The sequence below is a fragment of the Marmota marmota genome, unplaced genomic scaffold (assembly GCF_001458135.2).
Source record: "Marmota marmota marmota unplaced genomic scaffold, marMar, whole genome shotgun sequence".
Classification (NCBI taxonomy): Eukaryota; Metazoa; Chordata; class Mammalia; order Rodentia; family Sciuridae; genus Marmota; species Marmota marmota.
Window position 1 is genome coordinate 27,693,338 of NW_025999900.1, and position 27,656 is coordinate 27,720,993.

The following is a 27,656-nucleotide window of genomic DNA, read 5'->3' on the forward strand; positions in this document are numbered from 1 at the left end:
ACTTTGGGGGGGGGGGGAGAGGAAGGCAAAATAAATTCCATCCCCACTTCTGGCTCTTTCTCACCCCAAACTATAAATTCTTTGTTCCTATAATTCCTATTTCTTCTCTAATCCATCCTAACTTCACTACACTATAGGATGTGCTCTCTGTCAGTTCTTGGAGCTTTTGTATTTGCTGTCCATGTTGCCTTATATTATGCATTAGTGAGAAACAACATTCTTCTCATTTCTATCACATAGGAAAAAAATACTTAGACTCTTCGTACAGTGGATGTGTGATATGTTTGTGTGTGTGTGTGTGTGTGTGTGTGTAAGGTATTAGTGTTAGACTTGGTACACGTAATAAGTTAGACTTTTGTGGGCTGGGAATATAGCTCAGTTGATAGAGTGCTTGCCTTACATGCACAAGGCCTCGGATTCAGTCCCCAGCACCAAAAAAAAAAAAAAAAAAAAGCTTTTGTGTGATATAACTAAGGAACCATAGATTCACTTGATTGTATGTGAATTTGCATTCAGAAATCTAAAAATCAAATTTTAAAATTTATGGTATAATAAACTTTTTTTAGTTTGGAAAGAGTGTGAATGTGAAACTTACTTAAAAATATGTAGCACAAATATTACAAAAACTAATAAATATACTAAGTTAATTAAAACTGTCTTTCTTTATTCATATCCCAGGAATAGCTAAGAAAATAATGTTTATATTTAGGATTATGAATGTTATATAATTTGTCTGAAAATATTAATCAGAAGTGGCCTCTTAAGTAGAAGTATGACCTTGACTTGTTACTTATTCTTCTACTTCTAAAGAAAAATCCTATTATAGTATAAATAAAAACAAATTTTAAAATTAGATTAATTGATTAGTATTTTAAAGATTGTGTTCTATAGAATCAGTTCCATTGTGATATTCCCTTTAGGACTGAGAAGAAAAATGTAGGGGTTGGAGGACAGGTCTGAAGTTAAAATATATGGAGATACATCACATGCTATATGTGTGGGTGTATGAAGAAAACCTGGTTAAAAAAACCTGCCGACATCAGCGATTTTTCCAAAACTATTTCGACTTGGACCCCACATCCGCCCCTACCCGTTAGAATACTTGTTCTCATTCTTTGGCACTGTTGTTCTTCAAAGTATACTTTGGTAAAGACTGCTTTAATCTGTATGTCTCTATTAGCATGTAAAAACTCAGCACTTGTAGTTTTCATAATGATACTTTTTATCAGAGCCTAATATTCTTTAAGTACATCAAACTTTAACCATTTTTCTAGTGTTGGATTTATAAGATGTTTCCAGTTTTCACTTCTACAATGATATAATTAACACTTTATTTTTTTGTTATTTCCCTTTTTCTTTAGTTAACTTTCAAAAGCTGGATGTTTTTGTCAAATGGTTTTGATATTTTTATTCCTCCTGATACATTATGTTGTTTTACAAAAGAGTTGAACCATTTGTATTAGTGCAAAACTATCAGTTTTTCTAAAATCTCGATATTAACTCTAAAAGTTTTTGCATTTATATTTAGATTTAATGTACATGTCATGTTGAATCCTCCAGCTAAACAAATTATTTCTCACTGAGCTTAAATCAGTATTATAGAGTTAACACTTTAAAGTATCTATTAATGATAACCAATTTATATTTACGGTTGTTACAGAGTAATAAGAAAGACTAAGATCATACAAAATAATGTTGTAAGTTTGAATTGCATTGTCAGAGATTTTCCTGAAGTAAGTGATTGATTGATTGATTTTGAGATGGGGTCTTCTAAGTTGCCCAGGCTGGTTGGTTTTCCTGCTGTAGCCTCTGGAGTCACTGGGATTATAGACGTGTGCCATTGTGCCTGACAGAAGTGACTTTTTTTTTTTTTTAGCCAAATTTTAAAATAGTTTATTGTGGAAAGATAGTTCCAATTCAAAGATGGAATAAATACAGACAAGATTTTTTAAATTATCAAACTGTAACTTAAGAACTCCAAAATTAGAAAAAAACTTACTTCAATTTCCATTTTAACCCAAAAGTCAGAAAATATTGTGGTAAAGGTATCAGCAAGTCAACTTGAGTATTGTGCCTGGAGATCATGTAAAGTATGGTACTAAAATCACCTCATTTTCTCTTTTGGGAGCGGGCAAGTCTTCCTTAGGTAACATCTCAAGGATGACCTAATGGTCTGTGTAACTTGTGAGTTCCTGTTTTGTAACCTATCATTTTGCTAAGCCTAAATCACAAATAGAAATCTGAGGTCAGGGTAGATCTCTCCTGCTTCTTTCTAGGTTAAATCTAATTACTGTATTTTAGGAGAAAGTTTGGATTTTAGCATTTATGTATGTTTCCTTAAGTGTGGGAGTTCTTGAGAGTTGTTTTTGTTTGTTTTACTTTATTCTTTTTGAACAAAACTAGAGAAACTAGACTGAAAAGGATAAGGAATGCTTTTTTCCCCAATAAGTTTCAACATTGTTTCTATCTCAACCAAAACAGATCTGTTAACCCTAGATAGAGAAAATTATGTAGCTCTTTCTATCAGGACTGTCAGGATTAGTAGCCTGTATCTTTATTAGAGATTGTTGAAGGTGCTTGCCATTACCTTGTGTACATAAATTTGATGTTAACTCATTTTCAGATGGAAAACTAATCCTTATTGATTATACCAGTTACTTTAGACAACCCTGTTCCTGGAAAATTTGCCCTCTGTTGCTTCCTTTTTCTATCATGTGTATTTATACATGTGTTACTCTTGGCTAGTAAAGACACTGGGCAGGACTGGGTTGTAGCTCAGTGGTAGAGCACTTGCCTAGCATGTGTGAGGCACTGGGTTCAATTTTTGGCACTGCGTATAAATAAATAAAATAAACTTCCATCAACGACTAAAAAATATTTTTAAAAAAACACATTGGGCATGCTATGCAAAGTATAGACATTAGCCTGTCATATACTATGCCTCATCTTTGAAGACTGAGCATGTGTTGAATCATATAAATCCCAATAATTTGCCTCTTTTTTTTTGTTGTTGTTGTTGTCCTACACAAATGGAAATTTTGTGTAATTCAGGTTACAAGCTACTTAGGGTTTTGTTTTGTTCTGTTTTCTTTGAGACAGGGTCTTGTTGTATTACCCAGGTTGATCTTCAACTCTTGGGCTTAAGCAGTTCTGCCTCAGCCTCTTGATTAGCTGGAACTACTACACCAGGCTGCTGCACCCAGTTTAGCTTAGTGGTTCTTATTTTTGTGTATATGTGTGTGTGAGGTGCTGGGAATTGAACCCAGCTCTTCCTCCTTGCTAGGCAAGTTCTCTATCACTGAGCTATATCTCCAATTGCTCAGGCTGGTCTTGAACTTGGTGACCCTCCTGCCTCTGCATGTTGAGTAGCTTGGATTACAGGTGTGTGCCACTGCCCTGTCACTTAATGGTCCTTAAACTTTTCCATTAAACTAGTATTCTTTTTTTTTTTTTTAAGTTGTTGATAGACCTTTGTTTATTTATATATGTGGTGCTGAGAATCTAACCTGGTGCCTCACATATGCCAGGCAAGTGCGCTACTGCTGAGCCCCAACCCCAGCCCATAAACTAGTATTCTTACCCACAGAGGGGAATGATTTTGTTTAAGGGAATCTAGGAAGGCATTATCATGTTCAGAATTTCTTTGAAGTCACATGTGTTCTCTTGAAATGTTTTATTAGTTTTGCCTTCTATTACATAGTGTGAATTTATCTTAATATAAATAATGTTTTAAATTATTGTTGGGGCTGGGGAGGTAGCTCAGTGGTAGAGAACTTGCCTAGCGTGTACAAGGTCCTAGGTTCAATACCTAGTACGGGGGTGGGTATGGGATAAATAAATTATTGTTGGGGGACTCTTTAAAGTAAAATTTGATCCTCCAGTAATATGTCTCATATTTATTCCCTTGGCATACTATTAGGTGTATCCATCTGAGAAACATGATTTGGACAGTTCCTTAGTACCTTAGGTCTAGTTCACCATGCTTTTGTCAACAGGTGTTGAACCACAACACAAAGAAAAGACCACTGACTCCAATATTAAATCAAATTAAAGCAAGCTTGTATTGTGTACACAAAAGCTGGCCAGCGACTGTATCTCCCAAAGCCGTGCTAGAGATCAGCCCCCCAGCTCTCCAGATAAAAGGTTTCATAGTACAAAAAGTTACGAAGGTGGGTGTCATGGGAACTTACAGCTAACAGGATTCTGGCAAGCATAATACAAAGGTAGATAACAGGTTAATAATCTACATGGCTTAACATTTCAAGGTAGGAAGTAAATTGAAATTCCAACATCAGAATTTTTGAGGTGCAATTGACATTTTAGGGAGGGTTGTCATCTGGTCAAGAGAGCCAGGCATGGTTGAGTTCAGAGCACGGACAGGAATTTCGAACAAGTTTAAACATCAAGTTGTCAGGCCAAATAGAAATCTTTGTATTTTATAGTAAAACAGAAATAAATTTTTCATAACTTTGTGACGAGATGACTTGCAGTCTTAAGATGGAATTAGGTTAGGTTCATCACAGGGAACAACTCCAGGATGAAAATTATGACTGAGTAACTATGGGTATCTCTCATATACAAAATACAAGCAGTTTTACTAAAGAAGTATGCCCCAGAGAGATATGTAGTTAAAAAAAAAAAAATCTCATGGATTTTACCACTTAATTATTGGGTGTATGATAGGCACATATAAAGGTTAGCTATAAAGTAACAGAATTAATATTTTTGTATACCTTTTTTGTTTTTTGGTATGGGAATTGAACTCAGGGACACTCAACCACTGAGCCACATCCCCAGCCTTGTTTTGTATTTTATTTAGAGACAGGGTCTCACTGAGTTGCTTAGCACCTCGGTTTTTTTTGCTGGGGCAGCTTTGAACTATCAATCTTCCTGCCTCCGCCTCCCGAACCACTGGGATTACAGACATGCACCACTGTGCCTGTCAATATTCTTGTGAACCTTTTAAAAATATAGTATAAATGGTCATGAACATGTACATTCTAACATTTCTCCTTGGAACAGCTTACATAGGTCTGTTAAGTAAGAAGTTAATCTTGTGCTGGCAGCATTTTGATTAATACTTCATACTATGTTGCATTCATGGGGATTCATAATGCACATTAACCTTGTTAAATATCCTGAGAAATCTTGTAGGTAAAAATCTCTAACTTTATTTTAATTCGAGAATCCCAAATGTATTAAAATAAGGAACCTAGTTACAGGGAGTAGTACAATAAGCTGATGTTTCATAATATTCCCATATTATCTACAAATTCTAAGCTTTTTAAAATTGGCTGGCTTCTAGACATTTGAAGGGTTCAATGAGATCAAAAGGTAGCAGAATAGTATATAGTGGTTAAAGCATATACAGATCTATAGTCAAATTACTTAAATGTACAACCAAATTTTGTGTGACCCTAGGAAAGGTACTTGGCTTTCTCTGCATCAATATTCTCATCCTTAAAAGGCTAATAAAAATAGCTACCTCATGGACTATTTTTAGATTTTTTAAGAAAATAAATGTAAAGCACTTAAAGTAGTACCTAGACATAGTAGTTGGTCAATAAATATTAGCTGCTGTTTAAAATAGCTGGCATTACAGTTGGAGTGGTAGTTTTATGAAATCTTTTTTCAAGTGGCAACTATCTTTGAAAAAATATATATGTGTATTTTTCATAAAAATACTTGCTTTCAGTAACCTAAATAATCTCAATAGAAATTTTAAAAAATAAGAAAAATAAACATTCCTTAGGTGTTTATATTGTTGTGATTTTATTAAAACTTATAGCAAGTAACACTTCCTGCATCTGAATCCACCTTCCTAAAGTGAGACTTGAGAGAAGGAGCTTCTGTTATTTGCAGAATGCATTTTCTTATCACATTGATACCACATGTGTGGAGATCTCAGGTACATTTTAGACTTGGGGTTTAGAAATGAGATCACCAATATGGATTGACTGCTTCTTTTAGGAGTAATTTATTTGAGTACTCTATGGAGGGCATTAATGATAACTTTGTACCCTGCTTGTGATCATAGTCTTTTTAGTGAATTATTTATTATCACATTGTGTTAGCTATTTTGCCTCTTGATAGATCATTTTACACCACAATATTGCTGCTGCCTGAGGGAAAAAAATGTCTCTTCAGCAGTCCAGTGACCTCTAGAAAGGGTAATTTGATTCTTAAGATAGTATTTTCATTTGACCTGGTAGTTGTGAGAAATTTTCTTGGTGATACTGGGTTAATATTTTCCTCAAACAATCATAGTTATTGAATGCAAACTTGTTTTTCACCTTCTGTATACTTAGTAGATTTCTTCTAGAAATTATTTCTCTAGCTTTTTTTAACTTTGTCCTTAATTGTGAATATTTTGACTTCTTGATTTTGATAATTTAAGGAAGAAAGGGAGGGCTTTTTAAAACAAAATCTGGAATTCATGTTGTCTTTGTAAAAATAGGTTTCTTGGCAGGATTGTTTTATGTTTGTACCCTAAAGGTGACATTTCTGGGGGCTAGGGTTGTAGCTCAGTGGTAGAGCACTTGCCTTGCATTCATAAGGCACTGGGTTCAATCCTCAGCACCACATACAAAATTAAATTATAAAAATAAAGATAATTTAAAAAAATAAATAAAGATGACATTTCTGAAAATAACCTAAGTTGGGGTTTTCTGTTTGTTTGTTTTTAAGAACTGTCAATGCCAGGTTGTGGGTGGTACTAAGTAGGCAGTAAGGACTCATTGAGAAGAGACCACCCAGGTTGCTAAAGCACAGGTATGAGAAGACTGTGATAGTGAGGTGGAAGTGATTCTTTGGTCCCTGGGATAGTATCCTAGAATCTAGTATTGACCCAAGACTGAGGATACAAGGAAGACATAGGATAGGAGTTGAAAACCTCAAGTCCATAGAAGTTAAATAAAATATAAATAAAATCCCATAGAAGTTGGCAAATAATAATAATTGAATATGGCAGGCTAGGTAGGAACTGACCTGATGGAGAGATCCTGCTCCTCAGATTTAGGTTTGTATGGGAATATGAATTCAATTTTTATGTGTATTCTTCTTGTATTTAAATATTAACAACTTTTCCCCCAGTATATTGCAGGACAGATTTAGCCAGCAAAGAACCAGTTTGTGACAACTGTCTTTTAATGAAGCTCTTTTCAGTTTTAGAGTCATTTTATGATGATCTGATATTCTAAGTAATTTTATATCAGTAAACTTTGTGAGAGAAACAATGAAAGAAAGAAAAGCCTTCCCCCAGGTCTCTTATCTGATTTTCTAATATATCTTTACATAAGTGGCTTTTCTATAAACAATTGAAATTTGTTTCGAATATAAGGTATATATTTGAAGTATTTTAGTTTACTTGTAGCAATTTATCTATATTTCTATGAAATGACTGGTTTATTTTTGTATGTTTAGTTTTTTGTGGTGCCAGGGCCTTACACATGCTAGGCAAACAGAAATTACCACTTTCTGTTTAGGTAGGAGTTTTACTTAAATTTATTTTTGCTATATTAGTGAATAGAATACTCATCTTTTATGTGTGTCTAATAGTGCCTTTTCTGTTCCTCCATGTTCCTGATGATAGCTGCTGCGACTGTTAAATAGTAGTTATACTTTTTCCCCCCTAAGAGACAGTGTCTCATTATGTTGTCCAGGCTGGCCCCAAATTCCTGGGCTTAAGCCATCCTCCTGCCTCAGACTCCTGACTACAGGTTTCTATCATCATGCCTAAGTAGTTCTTTTTTATTTTGAAGCCAGCTGGTGCTTTATTTCTTTTCTTACTTAAATAATTTTTCTACTTTTTATTGTGATCTTTTTATAAATGAAAGAAAAATTAAAGGTAGTAAAATAATCACTCATATACCTACTACTTACATTTGCCTGTTAGTATTTTGCCATATTTTATACATTTATATGTTATGTGTGTTCTAGAAAGGCTTTAAAATATACCCAGGAGATGCTGAGGAACAAAAGAAACAAAACTTCCATCTTCTGCTGATTGTTTGCTACAGTAATGTTAAGGCCACAGTGGATCTGGGTCAGAATAGATATGATCTATGTTGCTACAATTCCTGGACAACGTCTTCCTAGTGCCGTTAGAAAAAAAGTGTTTGCTTTCCCAACAAGGTTCAGAGATAAGAGGATCATCTGCAAGTTGAGATGGTACTCTTTCCTAAAACTAAAAACTACAAGTGGTGTCTTTATGAGATGGGAAACAGATAGTGATGAGCATAAGTTCCTCTTTTCCTACTTTGAACCTCTGAGTAAAACAGTAGGGCAAAGACTTCTGAAAATGGCAAGCATTACTATAGAATTTTAGTAGGAGATCTGGAAATTTGGTCATTTGTACCTGTGACCCATTTTAGTAAAAGGGTATTTTATTTCTTCACAAAGGAAACTAAAAATGTAGCACTGAGTGATCTGACCTTAAAAGTTCCAGAGTTTAAGTGGAATATCTCTTCTGTTTAGCAAGGTTTTAGAAATGAATGCATATGAATGCTATTTGTTTGGTCTGCTCTTTTTTTTTTTTTTTTTTTTTTTTTAAGAGTAATAAAGCTGGACATAGTGGCCCACACTTATAATCTCATCTACTTGGAAGGATGAGGCGGGAGGCAGGAGGATCACAGGTTCAAGACTGGCCTCAGCAATGTAGTAAGACCCTGTCTCGAAAATAAAAAGGGGGGCTGGGTGGTAGCTCAGTGATAGAGCACTTGCCTAGCATGTGTGAGCTACTGGGTTCAATTCTCAGCACCGCATTTAAATAAATAAAGGCCCATTGACAACTAAAATAATATTTTTTAAAAAATTAAAAGGGCTGGGGCTGTTGTTCAGAGGTACAACAGTCCTGATTTCAAACCCCAGTACCAAAAAATAAAAAAGAGTACTGAATACAAAGATGAATTGGTTGATGTTACTAGAACTTATTGTTGGGATTTTCCCATATTTACCCTAGTGCAGTTATTAAAGATGGATGCATTTAATTATGCTTTTACTTTTCTGTGGAATATTTCCTTTAAAAGGACTGGGGAACTCCTTAAACTTTCTTTTAACTTTTAAAATATGTTTGTTTTCTCTATTGCAGGTTTTTGTTCTTAGGTATATTGACTGAAGTTTAATGAGAAGAATCTTGATCAGCTAAAATTTGCTGCAAGAAATGGAATTAGCTCATACCTTACTGCTGAATGAAGAAGCATGCAGTCAACTAAGTGAAGTTCAGAAGGCCGAGTTTATATTTGAGTGGTTGAGATACTTGGAGAAACTCTTACTAGCAACCAGTAGGGTGGGTAAAATTACAAAAGATACTTTTTTGTTGTAATTTAAGTGTCAGTGTTTACTTCTTTGGTTTGCTTTTCTAGTTCTGTCCAAAATGACCCTAAACTTAGCTTTAAAAAGCTAGACTTTGTTAAGACTATTTTATAATGAAATACAGTAAAAAAATTTTTGTCCCCTTCCCAGTTGGCATTTTTAATGTTATAAGAAGTTTGATCTGTTCCAAAAAGCACAAAGAAATCAGCCAATATTTTTTCTACTACACTTTAAAAATGTTTCATTTAAGTACACCTACATCATTTTCATTATCTTCTGCATCATGTGTGTGTGTATATGTATGTGTGTGTATGTGTGTGTGTGTATATATATATATATATATATATATCTGGTGCAGCATAGTGCTGAACAATCTAGTGGAAATTTCTCTTAAAAAACAAGAAGAGTGCCAGGCACGGTGGTGCACAACCTGTAATCCCCACGGTTTGGGAGGCTGAGGCAGGAGGATTTTAAGTTCAAAGCCAGCCTCAGCAACTTAGTTGCTTTAAGCAACTTAGCAAGACCCAGTCTCAAAATTTAAAAATTAAAAAAAAAAATAAATCTGGGAATGTGGCTCAGTGGTTAAGCAAACCTGGGTTCAGTCCCTGGTACTAGGCGGAAAAAAAAAACATCAAGAGTTTAAGGAGAATATGAATTAAAAGCCTTTGTATAAACATATTTCCTCTTAAAAGCTCGTAAAATAGGTCCCCACCACCACCCAGTACTCATACTCTTCACCTGCATTCAGCAGGCATTAACATTTTGCTTTGGTTATGGATTATAAGTTACTGCTTTATTTATGTGGATATGTATTGGGGAGGTAGGCTTGAAAGCTATAGTTAAAAATACAGTTTACTCTCTTTTTCAAATATATAAAGATTTAAAAGAAATAGAACCCTTGTCTTTTTTATAATAGAGACTAATGTAGTGCTGTTCATAATTTATTTTTTGGAGATATCAAGGCAACAGTTGTTGGTGTGGCAATGTTCCCAACTTATAATTTTTATTTAAAATAATTTTGTGTTTTTCTAGAGCCTTTCAGTTAGTCCTTAAATATGTTTAAAAAATTATATTAGAGGACTCCATGTAATTATGTTGATTTTGAATTTTCTTTTTGTTAACTTTTCTAGAATGATGTAAGGGAGAAACAGAAGACTCTTGTTGAACAGCTCCTTTCTTTGCTGAACAGCTCTCCAGGGCCTCCTACTCGCAAACTCCTTGCCAAGAATCTGGCCATACTTTATAGTATTGGAGACACATTCTCTGTTTATGAGACAATCGATAAATGTAATGATCTTATTCGTAGCAAAGATGATTCTCCAAGTTATCTTCCCACCAAACTGTAAGTTAAACATTTACACTAAATAGAAAACTAAATATTGCTTTTTTATTATGTGATATTTATAAAGTATTCAACATACTTCATAATTGTTTTGAAACTGTTATAAATTCTCACTCCTTTTTTTAATGTTTTAAGCAGTCTAACATTTTTCTGTTGACTGAGAAAATCCTCTTAAAAATTTAGACTCATTTGAAATTGAGATTCAAGATTCAGAACATATTCCTAAAATTTTAGAAGTAATTAAGAAGACATTTTACATTATTCACAATTTGGATGTTCTTTTAGTTTGGGCATCTTAGTAGTAAAAATTGATAGTAAATTAAAAATACTCTTAGAAGATTCTAAGAGCAATTTGGTTTTTTTCTTTGTAGAATTTAGTTTATTTTATTACCTATTGTTATAGAGGCAGTAGTGAGCCTTTTATGGTTCCACAATAATAATGCTATATAAATCGTTGATCTTTCAAGGTTTCAGACTTAATGAGAACATTATCTGTTTTTCTTTTTTATTTAAGTCCATCTTTGATTATCTAATGTGAAGTTCTATTAAAATATTTTGCAGAATTTTATTTTATAACAAATTTGAAAGGGTAGAATCTTTTGACTGAGATGTGGATTAATTGAACATAGATACATCTATTTAAAATTCTTGTTATTGAAGGTATAATTATTTCATATTCATCCAAGTGTCATGTGTTAGGATTTAACAAAGTAGATTCTGGGAAATTTCATACTTTCACAGTAAAATTGTTATTCATATCAACAAATGGTGCTAGGAGAGCTGGATGTCCACATACAGAAGAATGAAGTTAGACCCTGACACATCACACCACATACACAAATTGACTCACAGTGGATCCTGAATCTAAATGTAATAGCTAAAACTATAAAATTTTAGAATACTAAATCTTTGTCTCCTTTAATGAGACAGTGGTTTTTTTAGATAGAACATTGAAAGTCCAATGGATGTAAGAAAATACAGATAAATGATACTTCATCGTAATTGAAAACATTTGTGCTTCAAAATGCTCCCAAGAAACTGAAAACACAACCAATAGAAGGGCAAGTTTTTTTAATGGTCGCCTTTACATATTCTGTGTTTTTATTCCTTTTTTTCAGCCATAACTAATTCCAATTTAAATGTTTCAGTGCTGCTGTGGTATGTTTGGGTTCCTTGTACAAGAAGTTGGGTAGAATACTGGGTAACACCTTTACTGATACAGTGGGGAATATTCTCAAAGCTATGAAGAGTGCAGAGGTAAGTAACTGTAAGTTCAACCAACAAATAACATGATAGCATTTTATAGATATTGTACTTTCTTTATATTTATAAATTAAATATTTCTAGACAATGAACAGTATCTGTTCTATATATTGAATCCTTATTACAAAAGTCATAATTCTGTAGCATTTTATATAATTATATAAATACAAATGAACAAAAACTAAGATTATTCTTTTGACAGGCCTTTCTGTGTCTTCATCTCCATCTTTTTCATTTGATATTACTTTGTCAGAGCAAGTGCTTTACATGTTTTTTAATTCTTTTTTTTCCAGCCATGACTAATTCTAGTATAAATGCTGTTTCAATGCTGCTGTGGTATATTTGGGCTCTTTGTATAAGAAGTTGGGTAGAATACAGGAACTACATATTTGGTAACTACTCAGTTCCCAAAGAATAGATCAGTTATTGTTCCAACATCAGAGGGAAAAAGGAATTTAGTGAGAAGGAAAGAGCATGGAGAACATGTGACCAGGATCTAGTTGACTTTTTAATTGCTAGGGGAGTGTGTTTTTAGCCTTATCATTTACTACCCTGGAACACCCTTTGTTTTGAGACTATTCATTTAACTTCCAAAATACTCTAATCTCTCGATTACAACTGCGGTATCAATAGTTTTGGAATTAGAATATTTGTATGTTTATATACAAAAAAAATTCAATCTGTGATTTGTATTATGTAGGGATAACTTATCAGTTTTAAATTTTTTAAAATTTATTCTAATTTGTTATTCATGACAGCAGAATGCATGTCAATTCATAGTATACATATAGAGCACAATTTTTCATTTCTCTGGTTGTACACGAAGCAGAGTCACACCATTCATGTCTTCATATATGCAATTCGGGTAATGATATCCATCTCATTCCACCATCTTTCCTACTCCCCTTTGCCCAATCCAGAGTTCCTCCATTCCTCTCATTCTCTCCCACCACCACCCCCATTATGGATCAGTGTCCACATATCAGAGGGAACATTCGGCCTTTGGTTTTTTTGGGATTGGCTTACTTTACTTAGCATGGTATTCTGCAGCAGCTCCATCCGTTTACCTGCAGATACCATGATTTTATTCTCCTCTAATGCTGAGTAATATTCTATTGTGTATATATACCATAGCTTCTTTATCCATTCATCTACCGAAGGGCACCTAGGTTGGTTCCACAGTTTAGCTATTGTGCATTGTGCTGCTGTAAACATTGATGTGGCTGCGTCACTGTAGTATGCTGTTTTTTAAGTCCTTTGGATATAAACTGAGGAGTGGGATAGCTGGGTCAAATGGTGGTTCCATTCCAAGTTTTCTAAGGAATCTCCATATGCTTTCCAGATTGGTTGCACCAATTTGCAGTCCCACCAGCAATGGAAGAATGTACCTTTTCCCCCACATCCTCACCTACACTTATTGTTGCATGTACTCTTAATAACTGCCATTCTGTCTGATGTGAGATGAAAAGTTAAGAACAGTTTTGCTTTGCATTTCTCTAATTGCTAGAGATGTTGAACATTTTTTCATGTATTTGTTGATTGATTGTATATCTTCTTCTGAGAAGTGTCATTTAGTTCCTTAACCCATTTATTGATTGGGTTATTTTTTTTTTTGGTGTTAAGTTTTTTGGGTTCTTAGTGCTCTATCTGATGTGCATGTGGTAAAAATTTACTCCCATTCTATATGCTATATGTTCACTTCACTGATTGTTTCTTTTATTGAGAAGAAGCTTTTCCGTTTGAATCCATCCCATTCATTGATTCTTGATTTTATTTCTTGCACTATAGTAGTAGTCTTGTTAAGAAAGTTGGGGCCTAATCCAACATGATGAAGATTTGGGCCTACTTTTTCTTCTGTTAGGCACAGGGTCTCTGGTCTAATTCCTAAGTCCTTGATCCATTTTGAGTTGAGTTTTGTGCATGGTGAGAGATAGGGGCTTAATTTTATTTTACTACTTATAGATTTTTAGTTTTCCCAGGACCATTTGTTAAAGAGGCTATCTTTTCTCCAATATATATTTTTGGCACCTTTGTCTAGTATGAGATAGCTATATTTATTTGGGTTCCTCTCTGTGTCCTCTATTCTGTACCATTGGTCTACAAGTCTGTTTTGGTGCCAGTTCCATGCTGTTTTTGTTACTGTTGCTGTGTAGTATAGTTTAAGGTCTGGTATAGTGATGCCACCTGCTTCATCTTCTTGCTAATGAATGCTTTGACAATTCTGGCTCTCTTATTTTTCCAGATGAATTTCATGAATGCTTTTTCTATTTCTGTGAAGAATGTTATTGGGATTTTCATTGGAATTTCATTAAATCTATATAGTGCTTTTGGTAGTATGGTTATTTTGACAATATTAATTATGCCTATCCAAGTACAAGGGAGATCGCTCTTTTTAAAATATTTTTTTAGTTATAGTTGGACACAATACCTTTATTTTATTTATTTGTTTTTATGTGGTACTGAGGATCTAACCCAGCACCTCTCACATGCTAGGTGAGTGCTCTACCACTGAGCCACAACCCCAGCCCAAGAACAAGGTAGATCTTTCCATCTTCTAAGGTCTTCTTTAATTTCTTTCTGTAGCATTCTGTAGCTTTTGTTGTGGATGTCTTTCACCTCTTTCATTAAGTTGATTCCGAAGTATTTTATGTTTTTTGAGGCTATTGTAAATTCCTCGTTTCTATTTCAGAGGATTTGTCACTGATATACAGAAATGTCTGATTTATGGGTGTTGATTTTATATCCTGCTATTTTGCTGAATTTATTTATTTTCTAGAAATTTTCTGGTGGAATTTTTTAGGTCTTCTATGTATAGAATCATATCATCGGTAAATAGTAATAATTTGAATTGTTCTTTTCCTGTCGGTATCCCTTTAATTTCTTGGGGCCCCGCTCCTGTGATGTTGGACGCCTGGTTTTATCTCCTTATATTGCCTATCCACCTTACAATTCCTGGTCTCTAATGTAGTCTCTAGACTGTATCTCACTCACCCCCTCCATTTCTACCTTCCTAATTAGGAACCTCTCTCTCCAGAGGTCTTGTGGACTGCTCTCTAAGGGTTGTGCACCTGTCTGTCGCTGAGAGCTGTTTGTATTGGGCGGTTCAGGACCAGGCTTTGGGAGCTATGGACTGGACACGTAGCCTCAAGCATTGTGTCAAGTTAGTGGCCGCCGTGGTGAGGGGGGAATTGGGGACTATAGGTACCTTAATATTGCTTACAGGCCCCAGCTGGTATTCCAAGCTGGGAGTTGTCTCAACTAAAGATGGTGATAAAGGTGCCTCAAGATGGAGGCAGATGCTTTCAGAGATGGGGTGTTGCGTTGGGTTGGGCCAGGTGTTCAGAGATGCAGCTCTGTGGCATGCAGTGTTGTGACTGGCGGCTGTCTCCAGACCCTCTGCAGTGTCCCCAGGTGTAGGCTACCGTGCGTAGGGGAATATGGCAGTGGTTGCAAAGTCCCAAGATGGAGGTGACCAGGGGGTCCCACGTTGGTAAATGGGGGTCCACACAGGAGTGGTTGCCAGAGGTCCTGCATGTGGGCAGCGGCCAAGGGTCCTACATGGGAGCACTTTTAAATTAAAAAAAAATATCACATCAGTTACTCTTCTTACCTTAGGAAAAGTCTAGAAAACAGCTATTAAATAATTTGTAGACATACAGGATAAGTACACATTTTTTGAAATGTAACAAGACAACACATGGGGTATTCAAATATAGACTATGTTAATTTTCAAAATGGATATAGCTGATTCATGAATTTTTTTATTAGTTGCTCAAAACATTACAATGATCTTGACATATCATATATCATACATTTGATTCAAATGGGGTATGAATTCTTATTTTTCCCACGTGTACAGAGTGCAGGATCACATTGGTTATACAGCCACGATTATACATACTGCCATACTAGTGTCTGTTGTATTCTGCTGCCCTTCTTATCCCCTTCCTATCCCTCCCTCCCCTCCACACCCCTCCCATCACCTCTCTCTACCCCATCAACTATAACTCCTTTCTTTCTCTCTCTTTTTTTTCCCTTCCCCCTCACATCCTCTTATATGTAATTTTGTATAACAATGAGGGTCTCCTTCCATCTTCCATGCAATTCCCCTTGTCTCTCCCATTCCCTCCCACCTCTCGTCCCAGTTTAATGATAATCTTCTTCTCATGCTCTTCCTCCCTGCTCTGTTTTGAGTCGCCCCCCTTTATATCAGAGAAGACATTCGGCGTTTGTTTTTTAGGGATTGGCTAACTTCACTTAGCATAATCTGCTCTAATGCCATATATTTCCCTGCAAATGCCATGATTTTGTTATCTTTTAGTGCTGAATAATATTCCATTGTGTATAAATGCCACATTTTTTTTAATCCATTCATCTATTGAAGGGCATCTAGGTTGGTTCCACAGTCCAACTATTGTGAATTGTACTGCTGTGAACATTGATGTAGCTGTATCCCTGTAGTATGCTCTTTTTAGGTCTTTTGGCAATAGACCGAGAAGGGGAATAGCTGGGTCGAGTGGTGGTTCCATTCCCAGCTTTCCAAGGAATCTCCATACTGCTTTCCAAATTGGCTGCACCAATTTGCAGTCCCCACCAGCAGTGTACAAGGGTACCCTTTTCCCCACATCCTCGCCAGCACTTGTTGTTGTTTGACTTCATAATGGCTGCCATTTTTATTGGAGTGAGATGGTATTTTAGAGTGGTTTTAATTTGCATTTCTTTGATTGCTAGAGATGGTGAGCATTTTTTTGTGTATTTTTTGACTGATTGTATATCCTTCTCTGAGAAGTGTCTGTTCAGATCCTTGGCCCATTTGTTAATTGGGTTATTTGTTTTCTTATTGTTTAATATTTTGAGTTCTTTGTATACTCTGGAGATTAGGGCTCTATCTGAAGTGTGAGGGGTAAAAAGTTGTTCTCAGGATGTAGGCTCCCTATTTACCTCTCTTATTGTTTCTCTTGCTGAGAAAAAAACTTTTTAGTTTGAATACATCACATTTGTTGATTCTTGATTTTAACTCTTGTGCTATAGGTGACCTATTTAGGAATTTGGAGCCCGACCCCACGAGATGGAGATTAGAGCCAACTTTTTCTTCTATTAGACGCAGAATTTCTGGTTTGATTCCTAGCTCCTTGATCCATTTTGAGTTAACTTTTGTGCATGGTGAGAGAAAGGGATTCAGTTTCATTTTGTTGCTTATGGATTTCCAGTTCTCCCAGCACCATTTGTTGAAGATGCTATCCTTTCTCCATTGCATGCTTTTAGCACCTTTGTCTAATATAAGGTAGTTGTAATTTTGTGGATTGGTCTCTGTGTCCTCTATTCTGTACCATTGGTCTACCCACCTGTTTTGGTACCAGTACCATGCTGTTTTTGTTACAATTGCTCTGTAATATAGTTTAAAATCTAGTATCGCTATACTGCCTGTTTCACTCTTCCTGCTTAGAATTGCTTTTGCTATTCTGGGTCTTTTATTTTTCCAGATGAATTTCATGATTGCTTTTTCTATTTCTGTGAGAAATGCCGTTGGGATTTTGATTGGCATTGCATTAAACCTATAGAGTACTTTTGGTAATATGGCCATTTTAATGATATTAGTTCTGCCTATCCATGAACAAGGTATATCTTTCCATTTTCTAAGGTCTTCTTCTATTTCTCTCTTTAGGGTTCTGTAGTTTTCATTGTGTAGGTCTTTCACCTCTTTTGTTAGGTTGATTCCCAAGTATTTTATTTATTTATTTATTTTTTTGAGGATATTGTGAATGCGGTGGTTGTCCTCATTTCCATTTCAGAGGATTTGTCACTGATGTACAGGAATGCCTTTGATTTATGCGTGTTGATTTTATATCCTGCCACTTTGCTGAATTCATTTACTAGCTCTAGAAGTTTCTTTTTTTTTTTTTAAGAGAGAGAGAGAATTTTTTAATATTTATTTTTTAGTTTTAGGCGGACCCAACATCTTTGTTCTGTATGTGGTACTGAGGATCGGACCTGGGCCGCACGCATGCCAGGCGAGTGCACTACCACTTCAGCCACATCCCCAGCCCCTAGAAGTTTCTTGGTAGAACCTTTTGGGTCTGCTAGGTATAGGATCATGTCTTCCGCAATTAGTGCTAATTTAAGTTCTTCTTTTCCTATCTTTATGCCTTTAATTTCTTTCATCTGTCTAATTGCTCTGGCCAGTGTTTTGAGAACTATGTTGAATAGAAGTGGTGAGAGAGGGCATCCCTGTCTTGTTCCAGATTTTAGAGGGAATGCCTTCAGTTTTTCTCCATTTAGAATGATGCCAGCCTGAGGCTTAGCATAGATAGCTTTTACAATGTTGAGGTAAGTTCCTGTTATCCCTAGTTTTTCTAGTGTTTTGAACCTAAAGGGATGCTGTACTTTGTTGAATGCTTTTTCTGCGTCTATCGATATGGTCATATGGTTCTTATCTTTAAGTCCCTTGATGTGATGAATAACATTTATCGATTTCCGTATATTGAACCAGCCTTGCATCCCAGGGATGAATCCTACTTGATCATGGTGCACAATCTTTTTGATATGTTTTTGTATCCGATTTGCCAGAATTTTATTGAGGATTTTTGCATCTATGTTCATTAGAGACATTGGTCTGTAGTTTTCTTTCTTTGAAGTGTCTTTGTCTGGTTTAGGAATCAGGGTGATGTTGGCCTCGTAGAATGAATTTGGAATAGTTCCCTCTTTTTCTATTTCCTGAAATAGCTTGAAAAGTATTGCTATTAGTTCTTCTTTAAAGGTTTTGTAGAACTCTTCTGTATACCCATCTGGTACTGGGCTTTTCTTGGTTGGTAGTCTTTTGATGGCGTCTTCTATTACCTCAATTGATATTGGTCTGTTTAAGTTGTGTGTATCCTCCTGACTCAATATGGGCAAATCATATGACTTAAGAAATTTATTGATGTCTTCACTGTCTTCTATTTTATTGGAATACAAGGTTTCAAAATAATTTCTAATTATCTTCAGTATTTCTGTAGTGTCTGTTGTGATATTGCCTTTTTCATCCTGTATGCTAGTAATTTGAGTTCTCTCTCTTTTTCTCTTCGTTAGCATGGCTAAGGGTCTGTCGATCTTATTTATTTTTTTCAAAGAACCAACTTTTAGTTTTGTCAATTATTTTCAGTTGTTTCTTTTGTTTCAACTTCATTGATTTCAGCTCTGATTTTAATTATTTCTTGCCTTCTACTACATTTGCTGTTGTTTTGCTCTTCTTTTTCTAGGGTTTTGAGATGAAGTGTGAGATCATTTATTTGTTGGTTTTTTCTTTTTTTCAGGAATGAACTCCAAGCAGTGAATTTTCCTCTTAGAACTGCTTTCATTGTGCCCCATAGATTCCGATATGTTGTGTCTGTGTTTTCATTTATCTCTAAGAATTTTTGGATTTCCTGCTTGATGTTTTCTGTAACCCATTGATCATTCAGTAACATATTGTTCATTCTCCAAATGATGTAGGATTTTTCCTTCCTTCTTTTATCGTTGATTTCCAGTTTCATTCCATTATGATTAGATAAGATGCATTGTATTATCTCCACTCCTTTATAATTTCTAAGAGTTGCCCTATGGCATAATATATGGTCTCTTTTTGAGAAGGACCCATGTGCTGCTGAGAAAAAAGTATATCCACTTGATGATGGTTGATATATTCTATATATGTCAGTTAAATCTAGGTTATTAATTGTGAGTTCTATAGTTTCTTTATTCAACTTTTGTTTGTAAGATCTGTCCAGTGGTGAGAGAGGTTTGTTAAAGTCACCCATAATTATTGTGTTGTAGTCTATTTGTCTCTTGAACTTAAGGAGAGTTTGTTTTATGAACGTAGCAACACCATTGTTTGGTGCATAAATATTGATAATTGTTATGTCTTGTTGGTGAATGGTTCCCTTTAACAGTATATAGTGTCCTTCTTTATCCCTTTTGATTAACTTAGGCTTGAAGTCGATTTTATTCGATATGAATATGGCCACCCCTGCTTGCTTCCAAGGACCATGTGAGTGGTATGATTTTTCCCAACCTTTCACCTCCAGCCTGTGTATGTCTTTTCCCATCAGATGAGTCTCCTGAAGGCAGCATATTGTTGGATCTGTTTTTTTAATTCAGGTTACCAGCCTATGTCGCTTTATTGGTGAGTTTAAGCCATTAACGTTTAGGGTTACTATTGAAATATGGTTTGTACTTCCGGTCATGTTTGTTTGTTTATTTATTTATTTATTTTTAATTTGGTTTGTTTTTCCCTCTTTGATTAGCCCCCCCCCCCCCCACTTACTGAGGTACTTCCCACTGTTGGTTTTGGTTGTTGTTTTTCATTTCCTCTTCGTGTATTGTTTTGCCCAACATGCTTTGCAGTGCTGGTTTTCTGGCTGCGAATTCTTTTAACTTGTTTTTCGTGAAGTATTTTTATTTCGTTGTCAAACCTGAAGCTTAATTTTGCTGGATACAATATTCTTGGTTGGCACCCATTATCTTTCAGCGTTTGAAATACGTTGTTCCAGGATCATCTTGCTTTCAGCGTCTGATGAAAAATCAGCCATTAACCTAATTGGTTTACCCCTGAATGTAATCTGCCTCCTTTCTCTTGTAGCTTTTAATATTCTCTCCTTGGATATCTTCATAATGATGTGTCTTGGAGTTGTTCTATTGTGGTTTTGTATGTTCGGCGTCCTGTAGGCTTCTAGGATTTGGACATCCGGTTCATTTTTCATGTCTGGAAAGTTTTCTAAAATTATTTCATTTAACAGATTGCTCATTCCTTTGGTTTGGACCTCTATACCTTCCTCTATCCCAGTGACTCAATTTTTTTTTTTATGATATCCCATATCTCTTGGATATTTTGCTCATGGTTTCTTACCAGCCTTTCTGAGTTGACTAGACTCTTTTCGAGATGATATATTTTGTGTTCATTGTTTGATATTCTGACCTCTACTTGATCTACTCTACTGGTAATACTCTCATTTGAATTTTTAATTTTGTTTATAGTTTCCTTCATTTCTAGGATTACTGTTTGATTTTTTTTTTTTTTTATAACCTCTATCTCCCGGTAGAGTTGTTCTTTTGCTTCTTGAATTTGTTTATGTAATTCATTGTCAAAGTGTTCTTTCATTGTTTGCATTTGCTGTCTAATGACCTCTTTAAGATTCCATTCCATCTGAGTCAGGTATGCCTTGAGTTCTTTATCTGACCATTTTTCTGATGCCTCTAGGTTCTCCTGTAAATTTAAGCTATCCTGCATTGTTTGTAATCCTTTTCTCCTTGTTTTTTCATGATGCTCACGTTACTTTCCAGCTCTGTTTGACTGCTGTGTTACTATTTTCTCCTATAAATTTGTTTTAGTTTTGTATGTCTCCGGGATCTGTCCTTTGTGATGGGAGACAATGTCTAGAGATGTTGGGTTTTGTTGTAATTTAAAGCAAATTCATTCATTTCATAAAAGGCATACGGATTCTGATGTATAGCGATCTGCAGTTTGTTCTTGGGACTTTATGTTTCGGTCGGGTGATGTGATGGTATGGGGGTTAGTATATCTTAGCTACCTTGGAATATTGCTCTACTGAAGGGGGATATTAACAAGAGAATGGACTGGACTATTTAGGGGTAGCTAGGGACTTGGGAGCACTATAGACAGCCTCGGAACATTCACCTATTTGCATTTAGTAGATTACATGTAATAGAAATTGTAATGCTTGGGAGGAAAGGTAGAGGAAGGGGAAGGAAGAAGTCAGTAAAGAGAGAGAAAAATACATAGTATAAAAGAAAAGGGAAAAATAAAATTTGAAAAAAAAAAGATAAATACAGTCTTAGAGTTCTATTATCTTCTCTTCCAGTAGGTGGAGCTGTGCCCTCCGGGCCAAGCTTCTGCCCTCCAAATGCAGGAAACAATCCCTGTGAGGCGGCTCCTCTTCCCCAGCTGGGTGGCTCTCCAATCCTGGTCGCCCAGGGCCTTTCCTGGTCTCCAGCTCCCCCGCTTCTCCTGCCAGCCAGGCCCCACTCACCGGTGCCATTCTCCACAGATCTAGCTACATGCTGGGCCTGCAGCCCCCTGGATGCCCTGTTCTCTTGAACAACTGGGCACTCTCTCTGTTTGCCATTCACCCAGACCCCAAGGTTGTAGAGCACGGGGGCTGGGGGCCATCAGCTTAGTTTGCCTGATTCCCTCCAGTAACCACGTCCCCGAGAGCTGGCGAAAAAGGCCTCGGCTGTCACCGCTGATGGGAGGGGGAGTTGTAGGTCAGGTGCCCCTCCTGTTTCCCTTGGTTCTGATAATCACGCCCACGGAGAGCTGGGGAGAGATTTTTGAGATTTCCCAGCTGTATGGATATGGTGGGGTGAGGGTCACACACCTGTTGTAGCCGATTTCGCTGCAAAGTGATCCCATCCGCCAAACTCTGATCAAGTCAGTTCTCTGTTATGGTGGATACCGGTCTCCTTGCTTGGGTGTCTGATGGGAAGGGTGTGTCTGGTCTGTCTCTCCTAAGTTCCTACCTCAGATTTTGGTCTGCTGACCCATGGAGGCTCAGTTGGCACCTCCTCAAAGGATCCGAAGTTTTGTTTCTCTGCACTGCTTGCGGGTCTCCGTAGCGCTGAGTCACCTCTGACTGCTGTGGGTTGCCAATCAACCAGCCAGTACCTCCGGCACAGGGTGGCCTGGATTGACCCACGCCCGAGCACGCTGCCGCCTCTGAGAAGCTCAAACTCCTGGCTTAGGTTTCACCTCAGCCCGACTTTGCTGGACGTTCCTTAGCAGACAGCATCCAGTCATTCTGAAGTCTCTCTCTGCCAGTGTAGCTGAGGAGGTCATGGGAGTGTTACCTCCCCACCTGCCGCCATGTTCTTCCCCCTATAATTCTGTAATCCCAGCAGCTCAGGAGGCTGAGGCAGGAGGATCGCAAGTTCAAGGCCAGCCTCAGCAACTTAGTAAGTCCCTGAGAAGGAGGTTCAACCAAGAGATTTAATTGGGGGGCTGCCCAAAGGGGAAGACAAGAAGAGGCAGAGAGAGGAGAGGAGGAGGGCAGAGACAAAGAGAGAGAGCAGAGAGAAAAAAGGAAGAGGGCAGAGAGGAGGAGAGGAAGAGGGCAGAGCTGATTCATGAATTTTTTAAGAACTGAAGTCTCTAGCACTACTGCTGAAGAAATCTATTAAACATATCACTTCTCAGTAATAGTTTCCTGAAAGATCAAAGATGATGATTGAGGAGAAGATAATTTTTAACAAACGTAGTTTGATTTTATTAAAAAAGTGGATGTCAGTAAAAGATTTCATTTACTAGAATATAGCCATTTTAAGTTTTGTTTCCCACTGGACATCCATATGTAGTAGAACAAACCCCTCTCTCTCACCCTACACAAAACCCAACTCAAAATGAATCAAGAACCTAGGCATTGGAACAGAGACCTGCATGTACTGCAAGAAAAAGTAGGCCAATTCTTCACTATGTTGGCTTAGGAACCGTATTCCTCAATACAACTTCTAAAGCACAAGAATTAAAATCAAGAATCAATAAATTGGATAGTATCAAACTAAAAAGCTTCTTCATAGCAAAAGAAATAATCAAGAACATAAAGAGAGAGCCTACAGAATGGGAGAAGATCTTTGCTACCTGCACTTCAGATAGAGCATTAATCTCCAGAATATAGAAAGAATTCAGAAAACTTAACACCAAAAATTAAAATAAAATGAAGTAACCCAATCAATAAATGGGCAAAGGAACTGAACAGAAGAACTTCACAGAAGAAGAAATACAAAGAATCAAAAAATATATTAAAAAAAATGTTCAACATCTCTAGCAATTAGAGAAATGCAAATTAAAACTACACTGAGATTCCATCTCACTCCAGTCAGAATGGCAATCATCAAGAATACAACTAACATGGGGTGTGGTGGCATATGCCTATAATCCCAGTGGCTCAGGAGGCTGAGGCAGGAGGATCACAAGTTCAAAGCCAGCCTTAGCAAGGCACTAAGCAACTCAGTGGGATCCTGTCTCTAAATAAAAATACAAAATAGGACTGGGGATGTGGCTCAGTGGTTGAGTGTCCCTGAGTTCAATCCCTGCTACCCTCCCCAAAAAAAAATAATAATTCAAGTAATAATAAATGTTGGTGAGGATGTGGTGGAAAAGGTTCACTCATACATTGCTGTTGAGACTACAAATTAGTGCAACCATTCTGGAAAGCAGTATGGAGATTCCTGCGAGAACTTGGAATGGAACCACCATTTATCCCAGTTATCCCACTCCTCAGTTTATACCTAAAAGATTTAAAATCAGCATACTACAGTGATACACCCACATCAATATTTATAGAAACTCAATTCATAATAGCCAAGCTAAGGAACCAACCAAGGTTCCTTTCAACAGATGAATGGATAAAAAAAAAAATGTGGCATATATACACAATGGAATAGTACTTAGCCATAAAGAAGAATGAAATTATGGCATTGGCCAGTAAATGGATGGAACTGGAAAATATCATGCTAAGCAAAGTAAGCCAGCCCAAAAAAACCAAAGACAGAATGTTCTCCTTGATTGTGGATGCTAACCCACAACAAGGGAAGGTAGAGAGGGAAAGAATAGAAGTTCGTTGGATTAGACAAAGGGGGTTGAAGGGAAAGGGGGGATGGGACTAGGACAGATAGTAGAATGAACTGGACATAACTTTCCTGTCCTTACATATGTACATAACCAGTGTAACTCCATGTCATGTACAACCACAAGAATGAGATTCTGCTTAGAATAAGTTACATTCCATGTGTGTATAATACATCAAAATATACTGTTTTATATATATATATATATATATATATAAAACAAATAAAAATTATTTTAAAGTTTTTTTCCTCCTCTTATTTCCATTGGTTAAGCTATACTATGTTTTAGGCCTTATGGTTAATAGATTGTTCTATAGGCATCAAAAATTTTTAAATTATTTGTAAATTTATTATCGCTTTCTTATTTTTTACCTTTATGTGTTGGTTAGTCAGGTACCACAACAGTTCAGCAATATCAAAAGGAATTCCTACCTTTCACCCATTTTCATGCATGATACTCAACATTTGAGATTGGTATAAAGGAAAATTCAGAGGTTTCTCATTAGATCCCATTTTATTTTGTTCTACCTATGACTATTTTGCTTTTTTAAATAAAGCTAATAGCTTTACTATGAAAATGATGCTTGGTACTAATCTTTGTCTTCCTCCAGCTTTATCTCCCCACGGTGCCCTTAACTTCTGGGGATATAAAAATCATTTTGGGCATTTGGTAAAACATCAACAATATAAGCAGCTACTATTTCTTGACTGTTTATCATGTGCCAGGCACTGTGATGAATGTTTATCCACAGGAGCTTATGTATGTCTCCTACTGGCTCTCTGAGGTTCATCTTACCCTCATTTTATAGATGAGAAAAATAGTAAACTTATAGTCACATAGCTACTGAGAGTTAAAGATAAGATGGAAAATGGGTCTTTTTTTGGAGGAGGGGGGCAGATACCAGGGATTGAACTCAGGGACACTCAATCACTGAGACACATCCCTGCCCTATTCTGTATTTTATTTAGAGACCAGGTCTCAATGAGTTGCTCAATGCCTCACTTTTGCTCAAGCTGGCTTTGAACTTGCAATCCTCCTGTTTGAGCCTCCCAAACTACTGGGATTAGAGGCATTTGCCACCATGCCCTACTGAAACTCAGGTCTTTTTAATTCTAACTTCTGAGATAAACTATCCCAGTCTGTAATTAATAACAGAACATGAATAGCTGCCACATCTGTTGCGATTTTACTTTATGTCCACATTGTTCTAAGTACTTTACATGTACTCATTTGCTCATTATAACAGCCTATGAGTCAGATACTGTTACCTCTGTTTTACAGGTAAAGAAACAAATTTACCCAAGGTTTTATAGCCAATGGGTAGCAAAGCCTGTATATTTATTGTGTTACCTCATCTTATAGCCACTATTTATTAAATGCTTAATGACATGCAAGCTTTATGCTAGGCACTTTTCATATAGTTCCATTTAATCTTCACAGTAACCCAATAGTATTGTGTTGAAATGTAATATGTACAAATAATACTTTTCAAATAGTAAATAGAACTGTTCACGTTTCTTGATGTCAGGATGGGTTGGTTAGTATATACAAAAAAACTGAGTGTTTTTCTAATATGTGAGATAAACATCAGTGCTGAATGCTATTCTTTATGGTGGAATTTCTTTTCTTATTCAAGTTTTTTCTTGTTGGTAGTCTCAAGGTCGATATGAAATTATGCTGAGCCTACAAAATATATTGAATGGACTTGGCGCTGCTGCTACACCATGCCACAGGGATGTTTATAAAGCTGCTAGATCCTGCTTAACAGATAGATCCATGGCTGTTCGTTGCGCTGCTGCAAAGGTAAAATGGTTTAGTAGTAAACTTCCTAAAACTTACATTAAGAAAATTAAAACTGATTATATCTCTGTGAAAAAACTACTAGTAACAGCTACATTATCTTAAAGCTGCAACGTTGGTAATCAGCTAGGATTCTAATTTTAACAAATGAGGAAACTAAGGCCCAGAAAGTTTCATAATTTCTCAAGCTTTATCTCCCTGCAGTGCCTTTAACTTCTGGGGATATAAAAATCATTTTGGGCATTTGGTAAAACATCAATAATATAAGCAGCTACTATTTCTTAACTGTTTATTATGTGCCAGGCACTGTGCCAAGCAAGTAGTTCATAATATATTGTCAGTGTGTGGGAGATTTAAGTTTCCACTTACAAAATATGCATCCTACCTTAGCATGCTTCCTCTCCATATGTGTATAAACTAAAATTTTTATGTAAGGTTTATGTCATTATGTTCAAAGTGATTTTTATTTTGTTTTTAATCATGCTTTATTAACATAGTTGATTAGATAGTACATTGAAGTTACTTTTTTTTTTTTTGGAATTATTCTCACAATTTCTCATAGCCAATAAAGGCATTTTACATGGCCTGCTGAATTAGATGTGAGTGCTTCTCCCATTTTTTAAATGGCTTTATATAATATAACCTTTATAACTTTTAATAAGTTTATTAATTCTGCAATCATATAGACACTTTGAATTCATGTGTGTGTGTATTTTGTTAAGACTCTTATATTTTCCACAACTTACATAGATCTGAGCCTGACATTTATATTTTGTTTTTCATTAATTTGTTTGTCCAATTGAGTAGTGTCTTCTTGAACTTCAAAATGAGGCCATCTTTATGTGGAGTACTGACCTGGACAGTGTTGCCACACTATGTTTTAAGTCCTTTGAAGGTTCCAATTACGATGTGCGGATTTCAATTTCAAAACTGTTGGGCACAATATTGGCTAAAGCTATAATTTCTAAGCATCCAGGAACAGGTAAAGTCATGTAATTATTTTCAGAATATCTTCTATAATTTTTCCTCATTGATTTAAACAAATACAGGTAAAATTACAATTACCCATTATTAACTTTGGAAAAGAAGCAGAATATAAATCAACTTCAGTTCAGAAACATTGCTGTTAGTCCTAAGAATTCAGTGTCAAACAATTCAGTAAAAATTTGAGGAAAAAATATAAGAACTCTTAAAGTGAAGTATGCTTTATTTTGTCATTTAAAAACAAATTTATTGTGGGCTGGGGATATAGCTTAGTTGGTAGCGTGCTTGCCTCACATGCACAAGGCCCTGGGTTCAATCTTGAGAACCATAAAAAAAAAAAAAAAAAAAATATATATA

At 36.1% G+C, this 27,656-nt stretch overlaps 1 protein-coding gene across 11 annotated transcripts in view; it reads left to right on the top strand.

Moving 5' to 3' along the window:
- Heatr5a (HEAT repeat containing 5A) overlaps nt 1–27,656 on the top strand; it is a 122,895-nt gene that overhangs the window by 6,306 nt on the left and 88,933 nt on the right. For all 11 annotated transcript variants that reach the window (XM_048798702.1, XM_048798710.1, XM_048798701.1 and 8 more), the window contains exons 2-6: nt 9,089–9,286; nt 10,443–10,654; nt 11,803–11,911; nt 26,169–26,318; nt 27,123–27,297. In XM_048798702.1, the coding sequence (XP_048654659.1) occupies nt 9,161–9,286; nt 10,443–10,654; nt 11,803–11,911; nt 26,169–26,318; nt 27,123–27,297 (772 nt within the window). In that variant the 5' untranslated portion in view covers nt 9,089–9,160. The remainder of the gene's footprint in view (nt 1–9,088; nt 9,287–10,442; nt 10,655–11,802; nt 11,912–26,168; nt 26,319–27,122; nt 27,298–27,656) is intronic.